The sequence below is a fragment of the Cyprinodon tularosa genome, unplaced genomic scaffold (assembly GCF_016077235.1).
Source record: "Cyprinodon tularosa strain WSP-4 unplaced genomic scaffold, ASM1607723v1 ctg736, whole genome shotgun sequence".
Lineage (NCBI taxonomy): Eukaryota > Metazoa > Chordata > Actinopteri > Cyprinodontiformes > Cyprinodontidae > Cyprinodon > Cyprinodon tularosa.
This window is the reverse complement of record NW_024039492.1, coordinates 257,903-285,000: the sequence shown is the minus strand read 5'-3', so window position 1 is coordinate 285,000 and position 27,098 is coordinate 257,903. Positions and strand designations below refer to the sequence as shown.

General features: G+C 47.2%; 1 protein-coding gene across 1 annotated transcript in view; it reads left to right on the top strand.

Moving 5' to 3' along the window:
- The window catches only part of ankfn1 (ankyrin repeat and fibronectin type III domain containing 1), a 140,425-nt gene that overhangs the window by 29,624 nt on the left and 83,703 nt on the right, over window positions 1-27,098 (top strand). The window contains exon 6 of the mRNA XM_038269697.1: window positions 22,842-22,879. Coding sequence (XP_038125625.1) covers window positions 22,842-22,879 — 38 coding nt within the window. The remainder of the gene's footprint in view (window positions 1-22,841; window positions 22,880-27,098) is intronic.

Below are 27,098 nucleotides of genomic sequence, written 5' to 3'. Positions count from 1 at the left end.
CCATCCATCATCCATCCATCATCATCCATCCATCCATCCATCCATCATCCATCCATCCATCCATCCATCCATCCATCCATCCATCCATCATCCATCCATCCATCCATCCATCCATCCATCATCCATCCATCCATCCATCCATCCATCCATCATCCATCCATCCATCCATCCATCCATCCATCATCCATCCATCCATCCATCCATCCATCCATCATCCATCCATCCATCATCCATCCATCCATCATCCATCCATCCATCCATCCATCCATCATCCATCCATCCATCCATCCATCCATCCATCCATCATCCATCCATCCATCCATCCATCCATCCATCCATCCATCCATCCATCATCCATCCATCCATCATCCATCCATCCATCCATCCATCCATCCATCCATCCATCATCCATCCATCATCCATCCATCCATCATCCATCCATCATCCATCCATCCATCCATCCATCCATCATCCATCCATCCATCCATCATCCATCCATCCATCATCCATCCATCCATCCATCATCCATCCATCCATCCATCCATCCATCCATCCATCCATCATCCATCATCCATTCAGCCATCTTGTTGTTGGTGATGTTTAAAGTTTGCTGATAAAAAGGTTTTGATATTTAAATGTTTTCCATCCGTTAGTAAAGGATCTGACCGACAGCAGAAATATTCCCCAGAGGTTGATTTCAGTTCAGCCTGAACTTTCCTTCACTCTCCCCCATCTGAACAAAAAGAAAAAAGCATTGATGTGACAGAGAAAACTTTTTGATTACTTCTCCGTATTTTCAACTAAAGTATTTCCACTGACCTTCAGATCGGGCAATCATTTCTTTCAATGTGCCCCCCCCCTTTAAACCTGAGGATAATAACACTGTATGGTGGTCTATCTTCTGCTCTCATGGTTCTGATTGGTCTGCTGCCTTAAACCCGCCCCTTTATGTGCGCACTCACAGGTTCATGATCAGTCAGAGCTGGATTGAGTTGGTGAGTTGATAACCAGCTTGGTGATAGCGCTGTTCCTGATTAACAGTGGTGTGGACTGGTTAAACTGGACAGACTGGAAGTAAAACAACTACCCTATGGTAGCGGAGCCCGTTTCATGGTATGGGCCTGAGGAGGGATTCAGTTCACAACATGAAGGAGGGATTAGCTGAGTGTGATCCTAACATTTAAAGCATTTAGACGGGTCATTACTGGAGGATTCAGAGGATTCGTTTATTGTTCAAGGGGAAAGTTTGTAGAAGTCCAGATGTTTCTACCAGTCTCCAGTCTAAAAAACAATCTGAAAAAAAAAATGTCTTAAATTAAGTGTATTGCTCTTTAATTTGAGCCGTTAAATAAGGTGATTTACCAACCGAATGAGTTCTTTTTACTGTTAACATAAGATAACTAGATAATAAGCACTTAAAATAAGACAATGCAATTGTTTTTTCTTATTTTAAATGTAAATTGTTTTGCTCCATTGGCAAAGTGTCTCCCTTTTCTCCTCAATTCAAGAACAAATGCACTTATTTTAAGAAAAAATGACTTATGTAGGTTTTGTTTTTTTCCAGGCTGCACAGCAGTCTGGAGTTTTTCATCCCTGCTAAAGTTGTTGGAGGGAAAGTTAAAATTCAAGCAGATCTGAACATTTCATCTGAAAACTGTTTCAAAAACTAAAGCGAGCGATTCTAGGGTAGAGTTGGGTCTGATTCAGGCTTCTAGCGCTGTACCTGCAGGTGTGTTAGACTGGATCAATGAGGTAGTATCCTAGTTTATCCGACTCATGGGATGATGTGGAATGGAGTTGCTGTTTACCGAGTCTGAAGCGTTGCACGTGTTTGACTTCGGCACAGGAGGGATTTGTGTTTGTGTTCTGTTTACTCGTTTTCTCCGCCGGCTCGCCATCTCTGTACACAAACACTTGCACAGTGGTGCATTCAGCAGCCGTCCTCCCACAGGGCTAATCACATCAGGGCACAAGTCGAGCGAGTCTTTCTGAACATCCATTAAACTGCTTCTCTGCACCAAATCCTCCATGAATCACCCACCATGAAATATTAGCTCCATAAATTCAGCCTGCCATCTTATTAAGCTTAATCCCTAAAGAAAACACGTAGCAGAGCAGATGATTGGAGCCTCCCCCGCCTCCGCCGCCCCTCCACCTCAGCAGTGTGGGTCTGCATGATATGAGAAGGCTGCATAAACAGATGCGGAGCGTTGGAGTTACTCCTGATGGTTTAGTGCAGCAGACCCGGAGCCAAACGGTTCCCAGCAGATTTCTAAGATAGAGTTTAGATGTAGACGGTCTGACTGGAGCAACAGCTTCATTTACGTCAGTGAAGGTAACCTTTAAATAGCAACAGTTGACTCGTTTTTGCATAAACTAAAAGTTAAAGATCTGATATCTGTGGATTCAGTGCAGATTAAAAAAGGTTTGACATCTGAGTAAATTGAGTAAAGTGGATCCCTCTGACTGGTCCCTCTGACAGGTCCCTCTGACTGGTCCAACTGACTGGTCCCTCTGACTGGTCCAACTGACTGGTCCAACTGACTGGTCCCTCTGACAGGTCACTCTGACTGGTCCAACTGACTGGTCCAACTGACTGGTTCCTCTGACTGGTCCCTCTGACTGGTCCAACTGACTGGTCCCTCTGACTGGTCCAACTGACTGGTTCCTCTGACTGGTCCCTCTGACTGGTCCAACTGACTGGTCCCTCTGACAGGTCACTCTGACTGGTCCAACTGACTGGTCCCTCTGACAGGTCACTCTGACTGGTCCAACTGACTGGTTCCTCTGACTGGTCCCTCTGACTGGTCCAACTGACTGGTCCCTCTGACAGGTCACTCTGACTGGTCCAACTGACTGGTCACTCTGACTGGTCCAACTGACTGGTCCAACTGACTGGTTCCTCTGACTGGTCCCTCTGACTGGTCCAACTGACTGGTCCCTCTGACTGGTCCAACTGACTGGTTCCTCTGACTGGTCCCTCTGACTGGTCCAACTGACTGGTCCCTCTGACAGGTCACTCTGACTGGTCCAACTGACTGGTCCCTCTGACAGGTCACTCTGACTGGTCCAACTGACTGGTCCCTCTGACAGGTCACTCTGACTGGTCCAACTGACTGGTCCCTCTGACAGGTCACTCTGACTGGTCCAACTGACTGGTCCCTCTGACTGGTCACTCTGACTGGTCCAACTGACTGGTTCCTCTGACAGGTCACTCTGACTGGTCCAACTGACTGGTCCAACTGACTGGTCCCTCTGACTGGTCCCTCTGACTGGTCCAACTGACTGGTCCCTCTGACAGGTCACTCTGACTGGTCCAACTGACTGGTCCAACTGACTGGTTCCTCTGACTGGTCCCTCTGACTGGTCCAACTGACTGGTCCCTCTGACTGGTCCAACTGACTGGTTCCTCTGACTGGTCCCTCTGACTGGTCACTCTGACTGGTCCAACTGACTGGTTCCTCTGACAGGTCACTCTGACTGGTCCAACTGACTGGTTCCTCTGACAGGTCACTCTGACTGGTCCAACTGACTGGTCCCTCTGACAGGTCACTCTGACTGGTCCAACTGACTGGTTCCTCTGACTGGTCCCTCTGACTGGTCCAACTGACTGGTCCCTCTGACTGGTCCAACTGACTGGTCCCTCTGACTGGTCCAACTGACTGGTCCCTCTGACAGGTCACTCTGACTGGTCCAACTGACTGGTCCAACTGACTGGTCCCTCTGACTGGTCCCTCTGACTGGTCCAACTGACTGGTCCCTCTGACAGGTCACTCTGACTGGTCCAACTGACTGGTCCAACTGACTGGTTCCTCTGACTGGTCCCTCTGACTGGTCCAACTGACTGGTCCCTCTGACTGGTCCCTCTGACTGGTCCAACTGACTGGTCCCTCTGACAGGTCACTCTGACTGGTCCAACTGACTGGTCCAACTGACTGGTTCCTCTGACTGGTCCCTCTGACTGGTCCAACTGACTGGTCCCTCTGACTGGTCCAACTGACTGGTTCCTCTGACTGGTCCCTCTGACTGGTCCAACTGACTGGTCCCTCTGACAGGTCACTCTGACTGGTCCAACTGACTGGTCCCTCTGACAGGTCACTCTGACTCGTCCAACTGACTGGTCCCTCTGACAGGTCACTCTGACTGGTCCAACTGACTGGTCCCTCTGACTGGTCACTCTGACTGGTCCAACTGACTGGTCCCTCTGACTGGTCACTCTGACTGGTCCAACTGACTGGTTCCTCTGACTGGTCCCTCTGACTGGTCCAACTGACTGGTCCCTCTGACAGGTCACTCTGACTGGTCCAACTGACTGGTTCCTCTGACTGGTCCCTCTGACTGGTCCCTCTGACTGGTCACTCTGACTGGTCCAACTGACTGGTTCCTCTGACTGGTCCCTCTGACTGGTCCAACTGACTGGTCCCTCTGACAGGTCACTCTGACTGGTCCAACTGACTGGTCCAACTGACTGGTCCCTCTGACTGGTCACTCTGACTGGTCCAACTGACTGGTTCCTCTGACTGGTCCCTCTGACTGGTCCAACTGACTGGTCCCTCTGACTGGTCACTCTGACTGGTCCAACTGACTGGTTCCTCTGACTGGTCCCTCTGACTGGTCCAACTGACTGGTCCCTCTGACAGGTCACTCTGACTGGTCCAACTGACTGGTCCAACTGACTGGTCCCTCTGACTGGTCACTCTGACTGGTCCAACTGACTGGTTCCTCTGACAGGTCACTCTGACTGGTCCAACTGACTGGTCCCTCTGACTGGTCACTCTGACTGGTCCAACTGACTGGTTCCTCTGACTGGTCCCTCTGACTGGTCCAACTGACTGGTCCCTCTGACAGGTCACTCTGACTGGTCCAACTGACTGGTTCCTCTGACTGGTCCCTCTGACTGGTCCAACTGACTGGTCCCTCTGACAGGTCACTCTGACTGGTCCAACTGACTGGTCCCTCTGACAGGTCACTCTGACTGGTCCAACTGACTGGTCCCTCTGACTGGTCACTCTGACTGGTCCAACTGACTGGTTCCTCTGACTGGTCCCTCTGACTGGTCCAACTGACTGGTCCCTCTGACAGGTCACTCTGACTGGTCCAACTGACTGGTTCCTCTGACTGGTCCCTCTGACTGGTCCAACTGACTGGTCCCTCTGACTGGTCACTCTGACTGGTCCAACTGACTGGTTCCTCTGACTGGTCCCTCTGACTGGTCCAACTGACTGGTCCCTCTGACAGGTCACTCTGACTGGTCCAACTGACTGGTTCCTCTGACTGGTCCCTCTGACTGGTCCAACTGACTGGTCCCTCTGACAGGTCACTCTGACTGGTCCAACTGACTGGTCCCTCTGACAGGTCACTCTGACTGGTCCAACTGACTGGTCCCTCTGACTGGTCACTCTGACTGGTCCAACTGACTGGTTCCTCTGACTGGTCCCTCTGACTGGTCCAACTGACTGGTCCCTCTGACAGGTCACTCTGACTGGTCCAACTGACTGGTTCCTCTGACTGGTCCCTCTGACTGGTCCAACTGACTGGTTCCTCTGACTGGTCCCTCTGACTGGTCCAACTGACTGGTCCCTCTGACAGGTCACTCTGACTGGTCCAACTGACTGGTTCCTCTGGCAGGTCACTCTGACTGGTCCAACTGACTGGTCCCTCTGACTGGTCACTCTGACTGGTCCAACTGACTGGTTCCTCTGGCAGGTCACTCTGACTGGTCCAACTGACTGGTCCCTCTGACAGGTCACTCTGACTGGTCCAACTGACTGGTCCCTCTGACTGGTCACTCTGACTGGTCCAACTGACTGGTCCCTCTGACAGGTCACTCTGACTGGTCCAACTGACTGGTTCCTCTGACTGGTCCCTCTGACTGGTCCAACTGACTGGTCCCTCTGACTGGTCCCTCTGACTGGTCCAACTGACTGGTCCCTCTGACTGGTCCAACTGACTGGTCCCTCTGACTGGTCCCTCTGACTGGTCCAACTGACTGGTTCCTCTGACTGGTCCCTCTGACTGGTCCAACTGACTGGTCCCTCTGACTGGTCACTCTGACTGGTCCAACTGACTGGTTCCTCTGACTGGTCCCTCTGACTGGTCCAACTGACTGGTCCCTCTGACAGGTCACTCTGACTGGTCCAACTGACTGGTTCCTCTGACTGGTCCCTCTGACTGGTCCAACTGACTGGTCCCTCTGACAGGTCACTCTGACTGGTCCAACTGACTGGTCCCTCTGACAGGTCACTCTGACTGGTCCAACTGACTGGTCCCTCTGACTGGTCACTCTGACTGGTCCAACTGACTGGTTCCTCTGACTGGTCCCTCTGACTGGTCCAACTGACTGGTCCCTCTGACAGGTCACTCTGACTGGTCCAACTGACTGGTTCCTCTGACTGGTCCCTCTGACTGGTCCAACTGACTGGTTCCTCTGACTGGTCCCTCTGACTGGTCCAACTGACTGGTCCCTCTGACAGGTCACTCTGACTGGTCCAACTGACTGGTTCCTCTGACTGGTCCCTCTGACTGGTCCAACTGACTGGTCCCTCTGACAGGTCACTCTGACTGGTCCAACTGACTGGTCCAACTGACTGGTTCCTCTGACTGGTCCCTCTGACTGGTCCAACTGACTGGTCCCTCTGACTGGTCCAACTGACTGGTTCCTCTGACTGGTCCCTCTGACTGGTCCAACTGACTGGTCCAACTGACTGGTCCCTCTGACAGGTCACTCTGACTGGTCCAACTGACTGGTTCCTCTGACTGGTCCCTCTGACTGGTCCAACTGACTGGTCCCTCTGACTGGTCCCTCTGACTGGTCCAACTGACTGGTCCAACTGACTGGTTCCTCTGACTGGTCCCTCTGACTGGTCCAACTGACTGGTTCCTCTGACTGGTCCCTCTGACTGGTCCCTCTGACTGGTCCAACTGACTGGTTCCTCTGACTGGTCCCTCTGACTGGTCCAACTGACTGGTTCCTCTGACTGGTCCCTCTGACTGGTCCAACTGACTGGTTCCTCTGACTGGTCCCTCTGACTGGTCCAACTGACTGGTTCCTCTGACTGGTCCCTCTGACTGGTCCAACTGACTGGTCCCTCTGACAGGTCACTCTGACTGGTCCAACTAACTGGTTCCTCTGACTGGTCCCTCTGACTGGTCCCTCTGACTGGTCCCTCTGACAGGTCACTCTGACTGGTCCCTCTGACTGGTCCCTCTGACAGGTCACTCTGACTGGTCCCTCTGACTGGTCCCTCTGACAGGTCACTCTGACTGGTCCCTCTGACTGGTCCCTCTGACAGGTCACTCTGACTGGTCCCTCTGACTGGTCCCTCTGACAGGTCACTCTGACTGGTCCCTCTGACTGGTCCCTCTGACTGGTCCCTCTGACAGGTCACTCTGACTGGTCCAACTGACTGGTTCCTCTGACTGGTCCCTCTGACTGGTCCAACTGACTGGTCCCTCTGACAGGTCACTCTGACTGGTCCAACTGACTGGTCCAACTGACTGGTTCCTCTGACTGGTCCCTCTGACTGGTCCAACTGACTGGTCCCTCTGACTGGTCCAACTGACTGGTTCCTCTGACTGGTCCCTCTGACTGGTCCAACTGACTGGTCCAACTGACTGGTCCCTCTGACAGGTCACTCTGACTGGTCCAACTGACTGGTTCCTCTGACTGGTCCCTCTGACTGGTCCAACTGACTGGTCCCTCTGACTGGTCCCTCTGACTGGTCCAACTGACTGGTCCAACTGACTGGTTCCTCTGACTGGTCCCTCTGACTGGTCCAACTGACTGGTTCCTCTGACTGGTCCCTCTGACTGGTCCCTCTGACTGGTCCAACTGACTGGTTCCTCTGACTGGTCCCTCTGACTGGTCCAACTGACTGGTTCCTCTGACTGGTCCCTCTGACTGGTCCAACTGACTGGTTCCTCTGACTGGTCCCTCTGACTGGTCCAACTGACTGGTTCCTCTGACTGGTCCCTCTGACTGGTCCAACTGACTGGTCCCTCTGACAGGTCACTCTGACTGGTCCAACTAACTGGTTCCTCTGACTGGTCCCTCTGACTGGTTCCTCTGACTGGTCCCTCTGACTGGTCCAACTGACTGGTCCCTCTGACTGGTCCAACTGACTGGTTCCTCTGACTGGTCCCTCTGACTGGTCCAACTGACTGGTTCCTCTGACTGGTCCCTCTGACTGGTCCAACTGACTGGTTCCTCTGACTGGTCCCTCTGACTGGTCCAACTGACTGGTTCCTCTGACTGGTCCCTCTGACTGGTCCAACTGACTGGTCCCTCTGACAGGTCACTCTGACTGGTCCAACTAACTGGTTCCTCTGACTGGTCCCTCTGACTGGTCCCTCTGACTGGTCCCTCTGACTGGTCCCTCTGACAGGTCACTCTGACTGGTCCAACTGACTGGTCCCTCTGACAGGTCACTCTGACTGGTCCCTCTGACTGGTCCCTCTGACTGGTCCCTCTGACAGGTCACTCTGACTGGTCCAACTGACTGGTTCCTCTGACTGGTCCCTCTGACTGGTCCAACTGACTGGTTCCTCTGACTGGTCCCTCTGACTGGTCCAACTGACTGGTTCCTCTGACTGGTCCCTCTGACTGGTCCAACTGACTGGTTCCTCTGACTGGTCCCTCTGACTGGTCCAACTGACTGGTCCCTCTGACAGGTCACTCTGACTGGTCCAACTGACTGGTCCAACTGACTGGTCCCTCTGACAGGTCACTCTGACTGGTCCAACTGACTGGTTCCTCTGACTGGTCCCTCTGACTGGTCCAACTGACTGGTCCCTCTGACAGGTCACTCTGACTGGTCCAACTGACTGGTCCAACTGACTGGTCCCTCTGACAGGTCACTCTGACTGGTCCAACTGACTGGTTCCTCTGACTGGTCACTCTGACTGGTCCAACTGACTGGTTCCTCTGACTGGTCCCTCTGACTGGTCCAACTGACTGGTCCCTCTGACAGGTCACTCTGACTGGTCCAACTGACTGGTTCCTCTGACTGGTCCCTCTGACTGGTCCAACTGACTGGTCCCTCTGACAGGTCACTCTGACTGGTCCAACTGACTGGTTCCTCTGACTGGTCCCTCTGACTGGTCCAACTGACTGGTCCCTCTGACTGGTCCAACTGACTGGTCCCTCTGACAGGTCACTCTGACTGGTCCAACTGACTGGTTCCTCTGACTGGTCCCTCTGACTGGTTCCTCTGACTGGTCCCTCTGACTGGTCCAACTGACTGGTCCCTCTGACTGGTCCAACTGACTGGTCCCTCTGACAGGTCACTCTGACTGGTCCAACTGACTGGTTCCTCTGACTGGTCCCTCTGACTGGTCCAACTGACTGGTCCCTCTGACAGGTCACTCTGACTGGTCCAACTGACTGGTCTTTCTGACTCGGTCATCTAAGTCAGGGATGTCAAACTGGTTACAGAAATGGTCGTGTGGCTGCACACTGGAAAAAATCTAAAGCTAGATAAGTCAATTTTTCTTAAATTAAGTGCATTTGTTCTTGAATTGAGGAGGTAAGTGAGACACTTTGCCAATAAAACAAGACAATTAACATTTAAAATAAGATGAAACAATTGCATTGTCTTATTTCAAGTGCATGTTATCTAAATATCTAATTTTAAGAGTAAAAATACTCATTCCATTGGCAGGTGATCTTATTTGCCTACTCAAATTAGGGGTAAATACACTTAATTTAAGAAATTTTTACTTATTTCAAGATCGTTTTTGCAGTGCAGGGTTCCTTTCTAAACAAGCAATAGCCCCAGACTCCATCAATCTCATCAAAGGAGTCCAGCCTCAACATGATGACCTGATGAGATGAATGGAGTCTGATGCTATTGCTTGTTTGGAAAGGAACCCTGCAGCCTCAGGACCGTTTCTGGAACCAGTTTGACACCCATGATCTCAGTGGTCAATGAAGCAACAGTGATTGTAGACATTATAAACACTTTGCTGTTGAACCACATCTAGTAATAATCCTAACTGCTTTAAGATGGAGCAAAGCAGGTGATTGGTTCATATGTGGACACATCAGTCTGTGTGTAATCAATTAATATTTAACAGAGTTATTGTTCTACATTTAACACTTTTTAATCCAAATATGATTATCAGTAGCAAAACATTCTAATAACTTTATTAGTATGTTGCGCTGGTCAAGCTGATCCATTCAGGCTGATATCACATTGAACATCAGCCTAGCCGTGGGATTAGCTGCAGCATAGGAGCACGATTCAGCATAATGAATTTACTGCTTTCTTCTAACATTTATGGATGAACCATGTTGAATATATTTCTACATCATAAACCTATTTATGAATGTCATAAATCTAGATAGTTAGATCAGGTGAACGGCATGTGGGATCTATGTTCAGTGTTTCCCACTGTTATCCAGTGTGGGTGTCCTCATCGTGAGTCCTGGTGTTCACGGTTAATGTCGTGACATTTCTCAGCCTGTCAGACATTTACTGAGTCACATGGGCTCCCAGCATTGCCTCTGCCAGCAGAGAGCACCATCTTTGAAGGCAGCGGTGGGGAGAGCATGGGGGGGTTCAGAAGGATTCCCAGACAGCTGGTCCATCAAACCAAACCATTCCTGAGCCATAAAGGCCGGCTGCTGGTGGCTCCTTAGGACATCAGTCTGGGTCACTCTGATATTTTATGATTAAGGGGAGATATGAGCAATATGACGACTGAAAGAAAGAAATAGGAGCGGGTAAATTAGTACAGATGAAAGAGAAAGCATGTTGAATTATTTCTCTGTCGTTCCTTGATCCCCGCCTTTCTACCTGACAGGTGAGAACCATGGGTGGAAATGTGCTGCTAACTGAGGCGCCTGAGCTGTTTATCACTCTGCAGCAAGCGGTTGTCCACTGAAAGCTGCTGCAGACAAATAAAGAAGTGTTTCAGACGTGCAAGTCTCAGATTGATTTATCTGCAGAGGCTTAAAGAGGAACCACAGAAAAATGATAATTATCACTGATACTTGTTCTTCGTCAGAGACAGTGTTAGAATTTCCAAAATGATCTGAATTAAAAATTAGAAATTGGACACACTGGAAAAACGATCTAGAAATTAAAGTGTATGTACCTTTAAAGTATTTTTACTCCAAAATAAGGTAATTAGATAAAATGCACTTGAAATAAAACAATGCACCAATTCACAACACATGTCATCTCAGGTCACTTTCCAGTTCACCAGATCATCCAGTCAAATTTATTCAGTTTTCTATCTAAGGAAAACCAGCTGATTGCATCGACTCATTGACTCTTCAGCAATCCCTCACACTAAGTATGCTTGTAGCGACAGTGGAGAGGAAAACGTCCCTTTGAACAGGAAGAAACCTCCAGCAGAACCAGGCTCAGTGTGAGCGGCCATCTGCTGAGGCCCACTGGGCGCTGGAAAAACGCTCCAGAAATAAGTAGAGATTTCTTAAATTAAGTGTATTTACCCTTACTTTGAGTAGGTAAATGGAATGAAATTAGTATTTTTACTCTTCAATAAGGTAATTTGATAATATGCACTTGTAATAATACAATGCAATTGTGTTTTCTTATTTTAAATGTGAATTGTCTTGTTCCATTGGCAGAATGTCTCTTTTACCGCCTCAATCCAAGAACAAATGCACTGATTTCCAGAAAAAAATTAGTTATTTCCAGTCCAACTGCTCAGGATTTTCCCAAATAAAGGCTTGTAAAAAAAAATTATTTTCATTCAGTAAAATAAAATTCAAACATAAAAAATTTCTATGATATTGTAATTGATTATCTTTTGATGTTTTCGTTATATTCCTGCTTTTTTCAGTCGTCCAAATGGTTTCTGAGAATCAGCAGAATATAAAACAGGCAGATTCCTCCCAGCTTTGAGCCCGGCTGCAGACCCAGAGTAGACGCCCTGTCAGTCAGCCGACAGCCCATCCCGGCCTCCAGCGCTCAGTGGTGCCAGCAGCCTGCAGCAGGAGGCCCGGCTCGGCTTGCTCTGTCTGCGGCGTTCTGTGAATGCCGACATTGCTGGTCTAATTAACCCGAGGAGAGGCCAAGCGGCCGCCACAGAGCCGCCTCTGACACGCCTCAGAATAACGCCTTGTTCAAATTAGCATGATGAAGTGGAGGGGCGTCCTGGAGGGTGGGGGGGTCAGCTGTCTGTGGTGTGTGTGGGAGGGGGGGGGACAAGGTTACATCAGTTCAAATTAGTGGTAAACCTTGACGGGCAGATTGGGTTTCTGCGTTAACTGTAAAGTATTTATGCTGCTGGAGAAGTTTGTTTGAGATGGAAGCTGCAGCAGAGCGAAGCTGTTCTTCACAGTTTAACCATCAGCTTCTGTTTTTACTTCACTATTAGCACCGACAGCTCATCTAATGAACAAAAATACAGTTTAGAGTCTCATCATTGTGTTTTTTTTTCAACCAGCAGATTCGTTTTTCAGAAAGCAGGAAATCTCCAAACACAAACCCGGATAAATGACGTTAAAGCTTAAAACCAAAGACTGGTTTTAAGCTTTGTATTAAACACAGGCTGAGTTTCTGTGCATTGTTTCTCAGTGTGCTTCAGGCAGATTGCCGTCTTCTCTGGGTGAACTCAGTGTTTGGGGGGTTAAGTGCTTGGAGAGGCCTGTGTGTGTTCTTACATAAAGTCGGCTTCTGCTAACAAGCCTTCCTTTATGGACACAAATGGCCCCTGAGGGCCCAAAATGTCCCAGAGGACCTCTGGCCGTACCTTTGTGACTCCAGTGGTTTAAATGCACAAAGCTGAGTTTGTTTTTCATCCTGTACGTTTTTAAAAGATCTTTCCTCAATGTATCTTCTCTTTGAGCTTTACTCAGAGAAATGAAGAGCAGGAAACATGAAGATGCTCCAGATTTTCCAAATCCCTTCAAAAAAAACACTTTTGTTTTAAAAAAGTGGAACTGCTGGAAAAATGTTTGCACTATGATGTCTGGTGTATAGATGACTCAGCATTTCTGTCCAACAACATCAAACATACGCTGGTAATTTATTCATAAAATCCTTCATTCATCTTTAAACATTGAGGTGAAAAAGATGAATAATTTCCTGACCTTCTTGAAGGTTTTACTTTTTTTTGCAAGGTAACGCAGTCAAATTTGAGCTGTATGTAGCGTATGTAAAACATTAGCAGTTACGTTCACACCATATGCAGCAGGAGCAGCTAAAACGCGCCTGCTGCTCCATTTCTGATGCTTCTACAAGTTTATTTCTGACGCACGGCTGAAGCATCTTTGCTGCTCTAGCTGCGCGGTGGTAAAGTGGGTCTGATGCGCGGTGGGCGGAGCTACTCTATCCTTTCTCTGCCTGGAACAATGGCAGCTATATTAGCTGTGATCAGCGGGTAAAAAGTAGTTAGAATCTATGTTGAAGTGAGAAAGTCCTCCTGAAAACATGGTCTGTGCAGTCAGTTCATCCAGATTACCGTCCTGCCTTCAAAGATTATTTCTCTGTGGGAGCCGCTCAGACCCCCACATACCGGCGCTGCGCTGTCACTGGGAATCCCCAGCAGCAGCTGCCTCAGGCCCGCTGGCCTCTCCAGGGTTTTCCCCTCCTGTTGGTGGCGGCTGGAAGTAGATGTTAGCGTTTTTCAGGTCTGTGCTACAAACTGCAGGCAGCAGGATAATAAAAGCCAACATATTCTGCCGGCAGGTTTCTACATTTGAAGTTAATTTAGGCGTTAATAAACTGTTTGAGAGGAGTGATCATAGCGCTCTGCATCAGCAGTGCTGCGTCTGACTCCCTGCCAGCTCCCAGATCAGCTTCTCTCATTGGTGGATGCGGCGCGTCCAGCACCTGCTGCTTCTGAAGCTCCTGCTGCTCTAGATGCTTGCAGGACCTTTTGCTGGGCCTTGATGGGCGTCAACTTTCAACTTTGCATGGAAACTAGCTGCTTCTGCTGCCATCGGTCTGAATGTAGCATTAGTCAACGTTTGTCATTTTTTACAGCTCTAATGACATTTTTATTTCTTAAAGTGCAGCAGTGATCAAATGTAAACAGTGTGGGAGAAAAAACATGTTGCAAAAATGCATTAAACTGGAAGTTTAGAGCGTTAATATCTATGGTGCAAACATGCAGTCTTGTTGGTTTGGTGTCATCAGTGTGATGCAGAGTCTGTGATTTAGAGTTTCTCATCAGGTCATCAGTGTGATGGCGGTGAGGAAGAAGCTGCTGCAGAACCTGCTGGTCCTGCATTGAATGCTGTGAAGCCTCTTCCCAGAGGGCAGCAGGGAGAACAGTCCATGGTGGGGGGGTGAGGGGTAATTGATGATGTCACGGGCTGGTATAGAGTCGTCATGGCTTCTTTTGTGTTAGTGCTGGGGGGGGATATAAAAAGCAGTAATTCTAACCAAACACTTAGCGATGGTTGGTTTAGTATTGTTTCTTGGTCTCTGACACAAAAGGTAAAAAGTTACACAAGCAGCAACTGACTGCCTGCAGACAACTCCCTGATTGGTGGGATAGAAAATGGAGTGGTTAGTTAGTTAGTCACTCACTCCCTGACTCACTCACTGACTCACTCACTCACTGACTCACTTACTCACTCAATCACTCACTCACTGACTCACTCACTCTCCCACTGACTCACTCACTGACTGACTCACTCACTCACTAACTCACTGACTCACTCACTGATTCACTGACTCACTCACTGACTCACTCACTCACTCACTAACTGACTCACTAACTGACTCACTCACTCACTCACTCACTCACTCACTGACTCACTCACTGACTCACTCACTCACTAACTGACTCACTCACTCACTAACTGACTCACTAACTGACTCACTAACTGACTCACTCACTCACTCACTCACTCACTCACTCAGTGACTCACTCACTCACTCACTCACTAACTGACTCACTCACTCACTCACTCACTCACTGACTCACTCACTGACTCACTCACTCACTCACTAACTGACTCACTAACTGACTCACTCACTCACTCAGTGACTCACTCACTCACTAACTGACTCACTCACTCACTCACTCACTGACTCACTCACTAACTCACTACCTGACTCACTAACTGACTCACTCACTCACTCAGTGACTCACTCACTCACTCACTAACTGACTCACTAACTGACTCACTCACTCACTCACTCAGTGACTCACTAACTGACTCACTCACTCACTCACTCTGTGACTTACTCACTCACTCACTAACTGACTCACTAACTGACTCACTCACTCACTCAGTGACTCACTCACTCACTTACTCACTGACTCACTCACTCACTAACTGACTCACTTACTAACTGACTCACTCACTCATTCACTCAGTGACTCACTCACTCACTCACTAACTGACTCACTGACTCACTCACTAACTGACTCACTCACTCACTCACTCACTCACTCAGTGACTCACTCACTCACTAACTGACTCACTAACTGATTCACTCACTCTCTCACTGACTCACTAACTGACTCATTCACTAACTGACTCACTCACTAACTGACTCACTCACTCACTAACTGACTCATTCACTAACTGACTCACTCACTCACTCACTAACTGACTCATTCACTAACTGACTCACTCACTAACTGACTCACTCACTCACTCACTAACTGACTCATTCACTAACTGACTCACTCACTAACTGACTCACTCACTCACTCACTAACTGACTCACTCACTAACTGACTCACTCACTCACTCACTAACTGACTCATTCACTAACTGACTCACTCACTAACTGACTCACTCACTCACTCACTAACTGACTCATTCACTAAGTAACTCACTCACCCACTAACTGACTCACTCACTAACTGACTCACTCACTCACTCACTAACTGACTCATTCACTAAGTGACTCACTCACTCACTCACTGACTCACTCACTGACTCACTCACTCACTAACTGACTCACTCACTCACTAACTGACTCACTCACTAAGTGACTCACTCACTCACTCACTGACTCACTCACTCACTCACTCACTAACTGACTCACTCACTCACTAACTGACTCACTAACTGACTCACTCACTCACTCACTAACTGACTCATTCACTAAGTGACTCACTCACTCACTCACTGACTCACTCACTCACTCACTGACTCACTCACTAACTGACTCACTAACTGACTCACTCAGTCAGTCACTCACTAACCGACTCACTAACTGACTCACTCAGTCACTCACTCACTCACTCACTCACTAACTGACTCACTCAGTGACTCACTCACTCACTCAGTGACTCACTAACTGACTCACTAACTGACTCACTGACTCACTCACTCACTCAGTGACTCACTCACTCACTCACTAACTGACTCACTGACTCACTCACTAACTGACTCACTCACTCACTCACTCACTCACTCAGTGACTCACTCACTCACTAACTGACTCACTAACTGATTCACTCACTCTCTCACTGACTCACTAACTGACTCATTCACTAACTGACTCACTCACTAACTGACTCACTCACTCACTAACTGACTCATTCACTAACTGACTCACTCACTCACTCACTAACTGACTCATTCACTAACTGACTCACTCACTAACTGACTCACTCACTCACTCACTAACTGACTCATTCACTAACTGACTCACTCACTAACTGACTCACTCACTCACTCACTAACTGACTCACTCACTAACTGACTCACTCACTCACTCACTAACTGACTCATTCACTAACTGACTCACTCACTAACTGACTCACTCACTCACTCACTAACTGACTCATTCACTAAGTAACTCACTCACCCACTAACTGACTCACTCACTAACTGACTCACTCACTCACTCACTAACTGACTCATTCACTAAGTGACTCACTCACTCACTCACTGACTCACTCACTGACTCACTCACTCACTAACTGACTCACTCACTCACTAACTGACTCACTCACTAAGTGACTCACTCACTCACTCACTGACTCACTCACTCACTCACTCACTAACTGACTCACTCACTCACTAACTGACTCACTAACTGACTCACTCACTCACTCACTAACTGACTCATTCACTAAGTGACTCACTCACTCACTCACTGACTCACTCACTCACTCACTGACTCACTCACTAACTGACTCACTAACTGACTCACTCAGTCAGTCACTCACTAACCGACTCACTAACTGACTCACTCAGTCACTCACTCACTCACTCACTCACTAACTGACTCACTCAGTGACTCACTCACTCACTCAGTGACTCACTAACTGACTCACTAACTGACTCACTGACTCACTCACTCACTCAGTGACTCACTCACTCACTCACTGACTCACTCACTCACTCACTCAGTGACTCACTCACTCACTCACTAACTGACTCACTCACTCACTAACTTACTCACTCACTCACTCAGTGACTCACTCACTGACTCACTCACTCACTCACTCACTAACTGACTCATTCACTAACTGACTCACTCACTAACTGACTCACTCACTCACTCACTAACAGACTCATTCACTAACTGACTCACTCACTAACTGACTCACTCACTCACTAACTGACTCACTCAGTGACTCACTCACTCACTCAGTGACTCACTAACTGACTCACTAACTGACTCACTGACTCACTCACTCACTCAGTGACTCACTCACTCACTGACTCACTCACTCACTCACTCACTCACTAACTGACTCACTCAGTGACTCACTCACTCACTCAGTGACTCACTAACTGACTCACTAACTGACTCACTGACTCACTCACTCACTCAGTGACTCACTCACTCACTGACTCACTCACTCACTCACTCACTCAGTGACTCACTCACTCACTCACTCACTAACTGACTCACTCACTCACTCACTAACTGACTCACTAACTGACTCACTGACTCACTCACTCAGTGACTCACTAACTGACTCACTAACTGACTCACTGACTCACTCACTCACTCAGTGACTCACTCACTCACTCACTGACTCACTCACTCACTCACTCACTCACTCACTCACTCAGTGACTCACTCACTCACTCACTAACTGACTCACTCACTCACTCACTAACTGACTCACTAACTGACTCACTCAGTCACTCACTCACTCACTCACTCACTCACTAACTGACTCACTCAGTGACTCACTCACTCACTCAGTGACTCACTAACTGACTCACTAACTGACTCACTGACTCACTCACTCACTCACTCAGTAACTCACTCACTCACTCACTGACTCACTCACTCACTCACTCACTCAGTGACTCACTCACTCACTCACTAACTGACTCACTCACTAACTTACTCACTCACTCACTCAGTGACTCACTCACTGACTCACTCACTCAATCACTCACTAACTGACTCATTCACTAACTGACTCACTCACTAACTGACTCACTCACTCACTCACTCACTAACTGACTCATTCACTAACTGACTCACTCACTAACTGACTCACTCACTCACTAACTGACTCACTCAGTGACTCACTCACTCACTCAGTGACTCACTAACTGACTCACTAACTGACTCACTGACTCACTCACTCACTGACTCACTAACTGACTCATTCACTAACTGACTCACTCACTAACTGACTCACTCACTCACTAACTGACTCACTCAGTGACTCACTCACTCACTCAGTGACTCACTCAGTGACTCACTCACTCAATCACTGACTCACTCACTCACTCACTCACTAACTGACTCACTTAGTGACTCACTCACTCACTCAGTGACTCACTAACTGACTCACTAACTGACTCACTGACTCACTCACTCACTCAGTGACTCACTCACTCACTCACTGACTCACTCACTCACTCACTAACTGACTCACTCACTAACTTACTAACTGACTCATTCACTAACTGACTCATTCACTAACTGACTCACTCACTCACTCACTCACTCACTCACTAACTGACTCATTCACTAACTGACTCACTCACTCACTGACTCACTCACTCACTAACTGACTCACTAACTGACTCACTCACTCACTCACTGACTCACTGACTCACTCACTCACTCACTAACTGACTCACTCACTCACTAACTGACTCACTAACTGACTCATTCACTAACTGACTCACTCACTAACTGACTCATTCACTAACTGACTCACTCACTAACTGACTCACTCACTAACTGACTCACTCACTAACTGACTCACTCACTAACTGACTCACTCACTAACTGACTCACTGACTCACTGACTTACTCACTGACTCACTCACTCACTCACTAACTGACTCACTCACTCACTAACTGACTCACTAACTGACTCACTCACTCACTCACTAACTGACTCACTCAGTGACTCACTCACTCACTAACTGACTCACTCAGTGACTCACTCACTCACTCACTAACTGACTCACTAACTGACTCACTGACTCACTCACTCACTAACTGACTCACTCACTCACTCAGTGACTCACTCACTCACTAACTGACTCACTCACTCACTCACTCACTCACTGACTCACTCACTGACTCACTCACTCACTCACTCACTCACTAACTGACTCACTCACTCACTAACTGACTCACTAACTGACTCACTCACTCACTCACTCAGTGACTCACTCACTAACTGACTCACTAACTGACTTACTCACTCACTCACTCAGTGACTCACTAACTGACTCACTCACTCACTCTGTGACTCACTCACTCACTCACTAACTGACTCACTCACTGACTCACTGACTCACTCACTCACTCACCGACTCACTCACTCACTCACTCACTGACTCACTCACTGACTCACTCACTCACTCTGTGACTCACTCACTCACTCACTAACTGACTCACTCACTGACTCACTGACTCACTCACTCACTCACCGACTCACTCACTCACTCACTCACTGACTCACTCACTCACTAACTGACTCATTCACTAACTGACTCACTCACTAACTGACTCACTCACTAACTGACTCACTCACTAACTGACTCACTCACTAACTGACTCACTCACTCACTGACTCACTCATTCACTAACTGACTCACTCATTCACTAACTGACTCACTCACTCACTGACTCACTCACTCACTCACTGACTCACTCACTCACTCACTCACTGACTCACTCACTCACTCACTGACTCACTGACTCATTCACTCACTCACTCACTCACTGACTCACTCACTCACTCACTGACTCACTCACTCACTCACTGACTCACTCACTCACTCACTCACTGACTCACTCACTCACTCACTGACTCACTGACTCATTCACTCACTGACTCACTCACTGACTCACTCACTCACTCACTGACTCACTCACTCACTAACTGACTCATTCACTAACTGACTCACTCACTAACTGACTCACTCACTAACTGACTCACTCACTAACTGACTCACTCACTAACTGACTCACTCACTCACTGACTCACTCATTCACTAACTGACTCACTCATTCACTAACTGACTCACTCACTCAGTGACTCACTCACTCACTCACTGACTCACTCACTCACTCACTCACTCACTCACTCACTCACTAACTGACTCACTCACTCACTCACTAACTGACTCACTAACTGACTCACTCAGTCACTCACTCACTCACTCACTAACTGACTCACTCAGTGACTCACTCACTCACTCAGTGACTCACTAACTGACTCACTAACTGACTCACTGACTCACTCACTCACTCAGTAACTCACTCACTCACTCACTGACTCACTCACTCACTCACTCACTCAGTGACTCACTCACTCACTCACTAACTGACTCACTCACTCACTAACTTACTCACTCACTCACTCAGTGACTCACTCACTGACTCACTCACTCAATCACTCACTAACTGACTCATTCACTAACTGACTCACTCACTAACTGACTCACTCACTCACTCACTCACTAACTGATTCATTCACTAACTGACTCACTCACTAACTGACTCACTCACTCACTAACTGACTCACTCAGTGACTCACTCACTCACTCAGTGACTCACTAACTGACTCACTAACTGACTCACTGACTCACTCACTCACTGACTCACTAACTGACTCATTCACTAACTGACTCACTCACTAACTGACTCACTCACTCACTAACTGACTCACTCAGTGACTCACTCACTCACTCAGTGACTCACTCAGTGACTCACTCACTCAATCACTGACTCACTCACTCACTCACTCACTAACTGACTCACTTAGTGACTCACTCACTCACTCAGTGACTCACTAACTGACTCACTAACTGACTCACTGACTCACTCACTCACTCAGTGACTCACTCACTCACTCACTGACTCACTCACTCACTCACTAACTGACTCACTCACTAACTTACTAACTGACTCATTCACTAACTGACTCATTCACTAACTGACTCACTCACTAACTGACTCACTCACTCACTCACTCACTCACTAACTGACTCATTCACTAACTGACTCACTCACTCACTGACTCACTCACTCACTAACTGACTCACTAACTGACTCACTCACTCACTCACTGACTCACTGACTCACTCACTCACTCACTAACTGACTCACTCACTCACTAACTGACTCACTAACTGACTCATTCACTAACTGACTCACTCACTAACTGACTCATTCACTAACTGACTCACTCACTAACTGACTCACTCACTAACTGACTCACTCACTAACTGACTCACTCACTAACTGACTCACTCACTAACTGACTCACTGACTCACTGACTTACTCACTGACTCACTCACTCACTCACTCACTAACTGACTCACTCACTCACTCACTAACTGACTCACTAACTGACTCACTCACTCACTCACTAACTGACTCACTCAGTGACTCACTCACTCACTAACTGACTCACTCAGTGACTCACTCACTCACTCACTAACTGACTCACTAACTGACTCACTCACTCACTCACTCACTAACTGACTCACTCACTCACTCAGTGACTCACTCACTCACTAACTGACTCACTCACTCACTAACTGACTCACTAACTGACTCACTCACTCACTCACTCAGTGACTCACTCACTAACTGACTCACTAACTGACTCACTCACTCACTCACTCAGTGACTCACTAACTGACTCACTCACTCACTCTGTGACTCACTCACTCACTCACTAACTGACTCACTCACTGACTCACTGACTCACTCACTCACTCACCGACTCACTCACTCACTCACTCACTGACTCACTCACTGACTCACTCACTCACTCTGTGACTCACTCACTCACTCACTAACTGACTCACTCACTGACTCACTGACTCACTCACTCACTCACCGACTCACTCACTCACTCACTCACTGACTCACTCACTCACTAACTGACTCATTCACTAACTGACTCACTCACTAACTGACTCACTCACTAACTGACTCACTCACTAACTGACTCACTCACTCACTGACTCACTCATTCACTAACTGACTCACTCATTCACTAACTGACTCACTCACTCACTGACTCACCCACTCACTCACTGACTCACTCACTCACTCACTCACTGACTCACTCACTCACTCACTGACTCACTGACTCATTCACTCACTGACTCACTCACTGACTCACTGACTCACTCACTGACTCACTGACTCACTGACTGTGGGCTCTTTTAGGGCTGAACCATTGGTAAGTTGTTGTTTTGAGGATATCTCTCTCTCTGTGCTTAATCCAGCTGATGGAGAATCATAAAACTCTCATATTGAAGGAACTGTAGCAGAGAGAGTTCAGCTTTGGGTTTGATTTAAAAAAAGATGTTTCTCTGTTCTTCCAACCTTAAACACACCAGATGCATTCATGTTGTTTTCTTCATGTGCGTTGTGTCAATGTTTGTGGCCGCTCGTCGTCATCCTGCGCAGGTACTGATGACTTCCTCCTGTTTCCTCCACAGAGCCTGGGAACACAGGGGCGATACGACAGCAGGAAAAAGTGAGTCCCATCTCCTCTCATCCTGTTTTCCTCTTTCTGACTCTTTTTCATTTTACTGTCTGAAAAACCTCCTGCAGCCCTGGAGCAATATGTCCGGATTTAATAAACTGAACTGCTCTCCTCTGCTGGTTTTTTTTTTTTTTTAGGAGCGGCCCACAAACAAAATATTTTCACTGTTCTTATTGCCTCCCGTCTTCACTGCCTCAAACCAAAATAATGGGCAACAATGAGTTTGATTTGGTAATGAATCTTTATCAAGACTTCCAAAAAGAGTCAGTAAATCTAGTTAAGATGACCAACTCAGGAATCCACAGTCAGGGAGCTCCCAGTCTCTGTCCTCTATATCTATAAAACCCTGTAGGTTCATCATAACCACTGAAGGAGGGAATCTGCTCTACAGAATAAACACAATCAGCATCTTCCTGGAAGAAAAGCACTGGGTGGAAAACAATAAATGCAATAAAAGAGTCAAACTGGTCTCACCTACTCTGGACTTCATCTCTATGATGTTCGTTTAGAAATCGTCTCATTTCATAAACAATTATCTCAGTTTATTTAGATCTGTTTATTTTCTAATGGAAAATGAAAAATCCCCCAAAAAATTCTGAGCTACAAACAAATAGAAACACATAAACTACGGTTTAAAAAACAGACAAGAATCAAATTTAGGACATTTATCCTTAAAATGATTCTCAGTGTTTTGTTACGATGGACTCTGGACAAGCAAGCTTTCAGAACATGAAGGGAAACATCCAGATGTTTGTGCAAAGAAATATGAAAATAGAATCTAAATTCTGGGCAGATGACGTCCTGCTGTGAGCTGCACTAATAAAAGTTGGAGAATAACTGATTGCAGCTAAGTTAGCCGCTGACAGTGCAGCTGCTGTGATTCACTGCTCTCTACCTCAGGTAACACATCAGCCTCATCAGTCTGTGTGGTTCTCTAGTTTATTTCAGTCCTTACTGGTTCTCTGGTGGGATTAAAAATATACTTTTATGTTAAACAATAATTTGCTTTATCTTGAGAACGAGTTCCAGAGAGACGGCAGGATACGCTGCATGACCGTCCTGCAGTCACTGCAGGATGAGCATCCAGACATTGTACGTCCTTTTATTAATTCTTTTCCTTTCATTTGAGTCAGTTAGTAAAAGCATTTTTTAATAGATTAAGTAGTTTTATATTTAGAATAAGAAGATCTACTCCATTAGCTTCTTTTATGTGTATATTATCTGGTATATCTTAAAACTGGGCAAAATCTTCTTATTGAACTGCTTGAGTTACAGGCAAGTACGCAGATTTCTAGAAATGTTCACTTATTTCTAGATCCGTTTTTTAGTGTTTGATCTGAAGGTTTTTTATACATTTTTTACATGAACTACATCCTTATTTGTTATTTAGCATGTTTTATAAGCACTATGAGGTCCTCAGTGTTGATGCTCCTTGGCGGGAAAGAGAAGCTCCCACTGATGATGGTCGTGAAATTAATTAATATTGTTATCAGAACCTCTCTGCTAATTTCTATCTTAGATCTTATGGCAGAATGTTTTGCATGATTGCAGAACCGGGTCCAGTTATTCAATATCCAGCAAAATAAAGAAGTGTGGGCGTCTTCAGGTCCCTCTATCGTTATTTCCACTCATCTATTGGATGGATTTTATGGCATCAGAGAGTCATGTTGCTATTAAAACCTTCCAAAAAACACAGTGAGTGTGCAGGAGCTGATCGGCACCCAATGGGATCGGCGGGCTGAAACGGTGGGATTAACGTAGAGAGAGAAGAAGCAGAACATCCTGCTGCTCCCACTCGCCCGATGCTCCGCTGTAATTCCATAAATGCCGGTTTCCACGGAGAGAGCAGCACATCAAACTTCACCTCGTGGGGTTTGTCGAGTCGGAGCGTGTGCTTTAAAACTCACACACACTCAGACATTTACGGGCCCGAGGTAGCTATTAAGAATAATGGCCTCCGGCTACTGGTTACCATGGAAACGGAGGAAAGGAGAAAAGGCATGTTTGGAGGAGCTGATGAACACCGCCGAGAGTTCACATCTGTCTCCTGTGTGGTCCAGTGATGCAGTGTGTGTTTACACAGGATTACCTGCAGATGATTGAGGATTTAAAGCTCCTCCAATCAGACGGACCGGACCTGACTGACCGTCAGGAATTTTTCCTCTTCGCTCTGTTCTTTTCTTCTTAGAATTATATGCTAATCAAATCCTTTTCCTAATTCTTTGGGTTAGTGTGAAGTAATGCTTTAGTCACTGATGCAGCAGAAGTTTTACCGTTTGTTTGTTCAATGAATGAATGAATTAATGAATTTTAAACAACAATAGATGAATCAATCGAATAGGCACTAAAGAGATAACCCCTATTTCCAAACTAACTAAAATCACCTGAACATAAATAGAAACAAAACCCTCCCACAGTCAGAGATCATTTCCGCTATTTTGCTGCTTTGAATTTAATCATCTGGCGCATGCCCTCTACCATCTCCAAGGAACTCAGAGCGGAGCGGACGGGAGCCACAGTGGAGGCTGTAGGCTTTGCTTTGAGCAGCCGGTCTGGAGCGCAGCGGGGCGGAGCGCTGACGGAGTATGAGGGATTTCGGGGTTAGCATGACATGTTGGTCGTGTTGCTGTTAGCATAAACAAAACGTGTTGCACAATGCTTGCACACTGTTGCACTTTTATCCACAGCTTTCTTTCCGCCGCCATCGTAGGTCACTCTAAATGCAAAGTGGTCCCATACAGCAGACCTACACTCACCGGCCACTTTATTAGGTACCCCATGCTAGTAACGGGTTGGACCCCCTTTTGCCTTCAGAACTGCCTCAATTCTTGATGGCATAGATTCAACAAGGTGCTGGAAGCATTCCTCAGGGAGTTTGGTCCATATTGACATGATGGCATCGCACAGTTGCCGCAGATTTGTCGGCTGCACATCCATGATGCGAATCTCCCGTTCCACCACATCCCAAAGATGCTCTATTGGATTGAGATCTGGTGACTGTGGAGGCCATTTGAGTACAGTGAACTCATTGTCATGTTCAAGAAACCAGTCTGAGATGATTCCAGCTTTATGACATGGCGCATTATCCTGCTGAAAGTAGCCATCAGAAGTTGGGTACATTGTGGTCATAAAGGGATGGACATGGTCAGCAACAATACTCAGGTAGGCTGTGGCGTTGCAACGATGCTCAATTGGTACCAAGGGGCCCAAAGAGTGCCAAGAAAATATTCCCCACACCATGACACCACCACCACCAGCCTGAACCGATGATACAAGGCAGGATGGATCCATGCTTTCATGTTGTAGACGCCAAATTCTGACCCTACCATCCGAATGTCGCAGCAGAAATCCAGACTCATCAGACCAGGCAACGTTTTTCCAATCTTCTATTGTCCAATTTCCATGAGCTTGTGCAAATTGTAGCCTCAGTTTCCTGTTCTTAGCTGAAAGGAGTGGCACCCGGTGTGGTCTTCTGCTGCTGTAGCCCATCTGCCTCAAAGTTCGACGTACTGTGCGTTCAGAGATGCTCTTCTGCCCACCTTGGTTGTAACGGGTGGTTATTTGAGTCACTGTTGCCCTTCTATCAGCTCCAACCAGTCTGGCCATTCTCCTCTGACCTCTGGCATCAACAAGGCATTTCCGCCCACAGAACTGCCGCTCACTGGATGTTTTTTCTTTTTCGGACCATTCTCTGTAAACCCTAGAGATGGTTGTGCGTGAAAATCCCAGTAGATCAGCAGTTTCTGAAATACTCAGACCAGCCCTTCTGGCACCAACAATCATGCCATGTTCAAAGTCACTCAAATCACCTTTCTTCCCCATACTGATGCTCGCTTTGAACTGCAGGAGATTGTCTTGACCATGTCTACATGCCTAAATGCACTGAGTTGCTGCCATGTGATTGGCTGCTTAGAAATTAAGTGTTAACGAGCAGTTGGACAGGTGTACCTAATAAAGTGGCCGGTGAGTGTAGAAAGTGCTGCTGGCGTGTCTTCCAACTCCTGTTCTTTCCCACTCGCCATACCCACACAATTCTCCACAACAACTGATTTTTTTCCCTGCTACTTTACTTTACTACTTATTTTTATGGCGACTTTTTACTTCTACTACTTACATTTTTACACAAATATCTGTACTTTCTACTCCTTACATTTAAAAAAATTGGCTCGTTACTTTAGTTTTGAATCATTTCGATGGAGTTACCGTTATT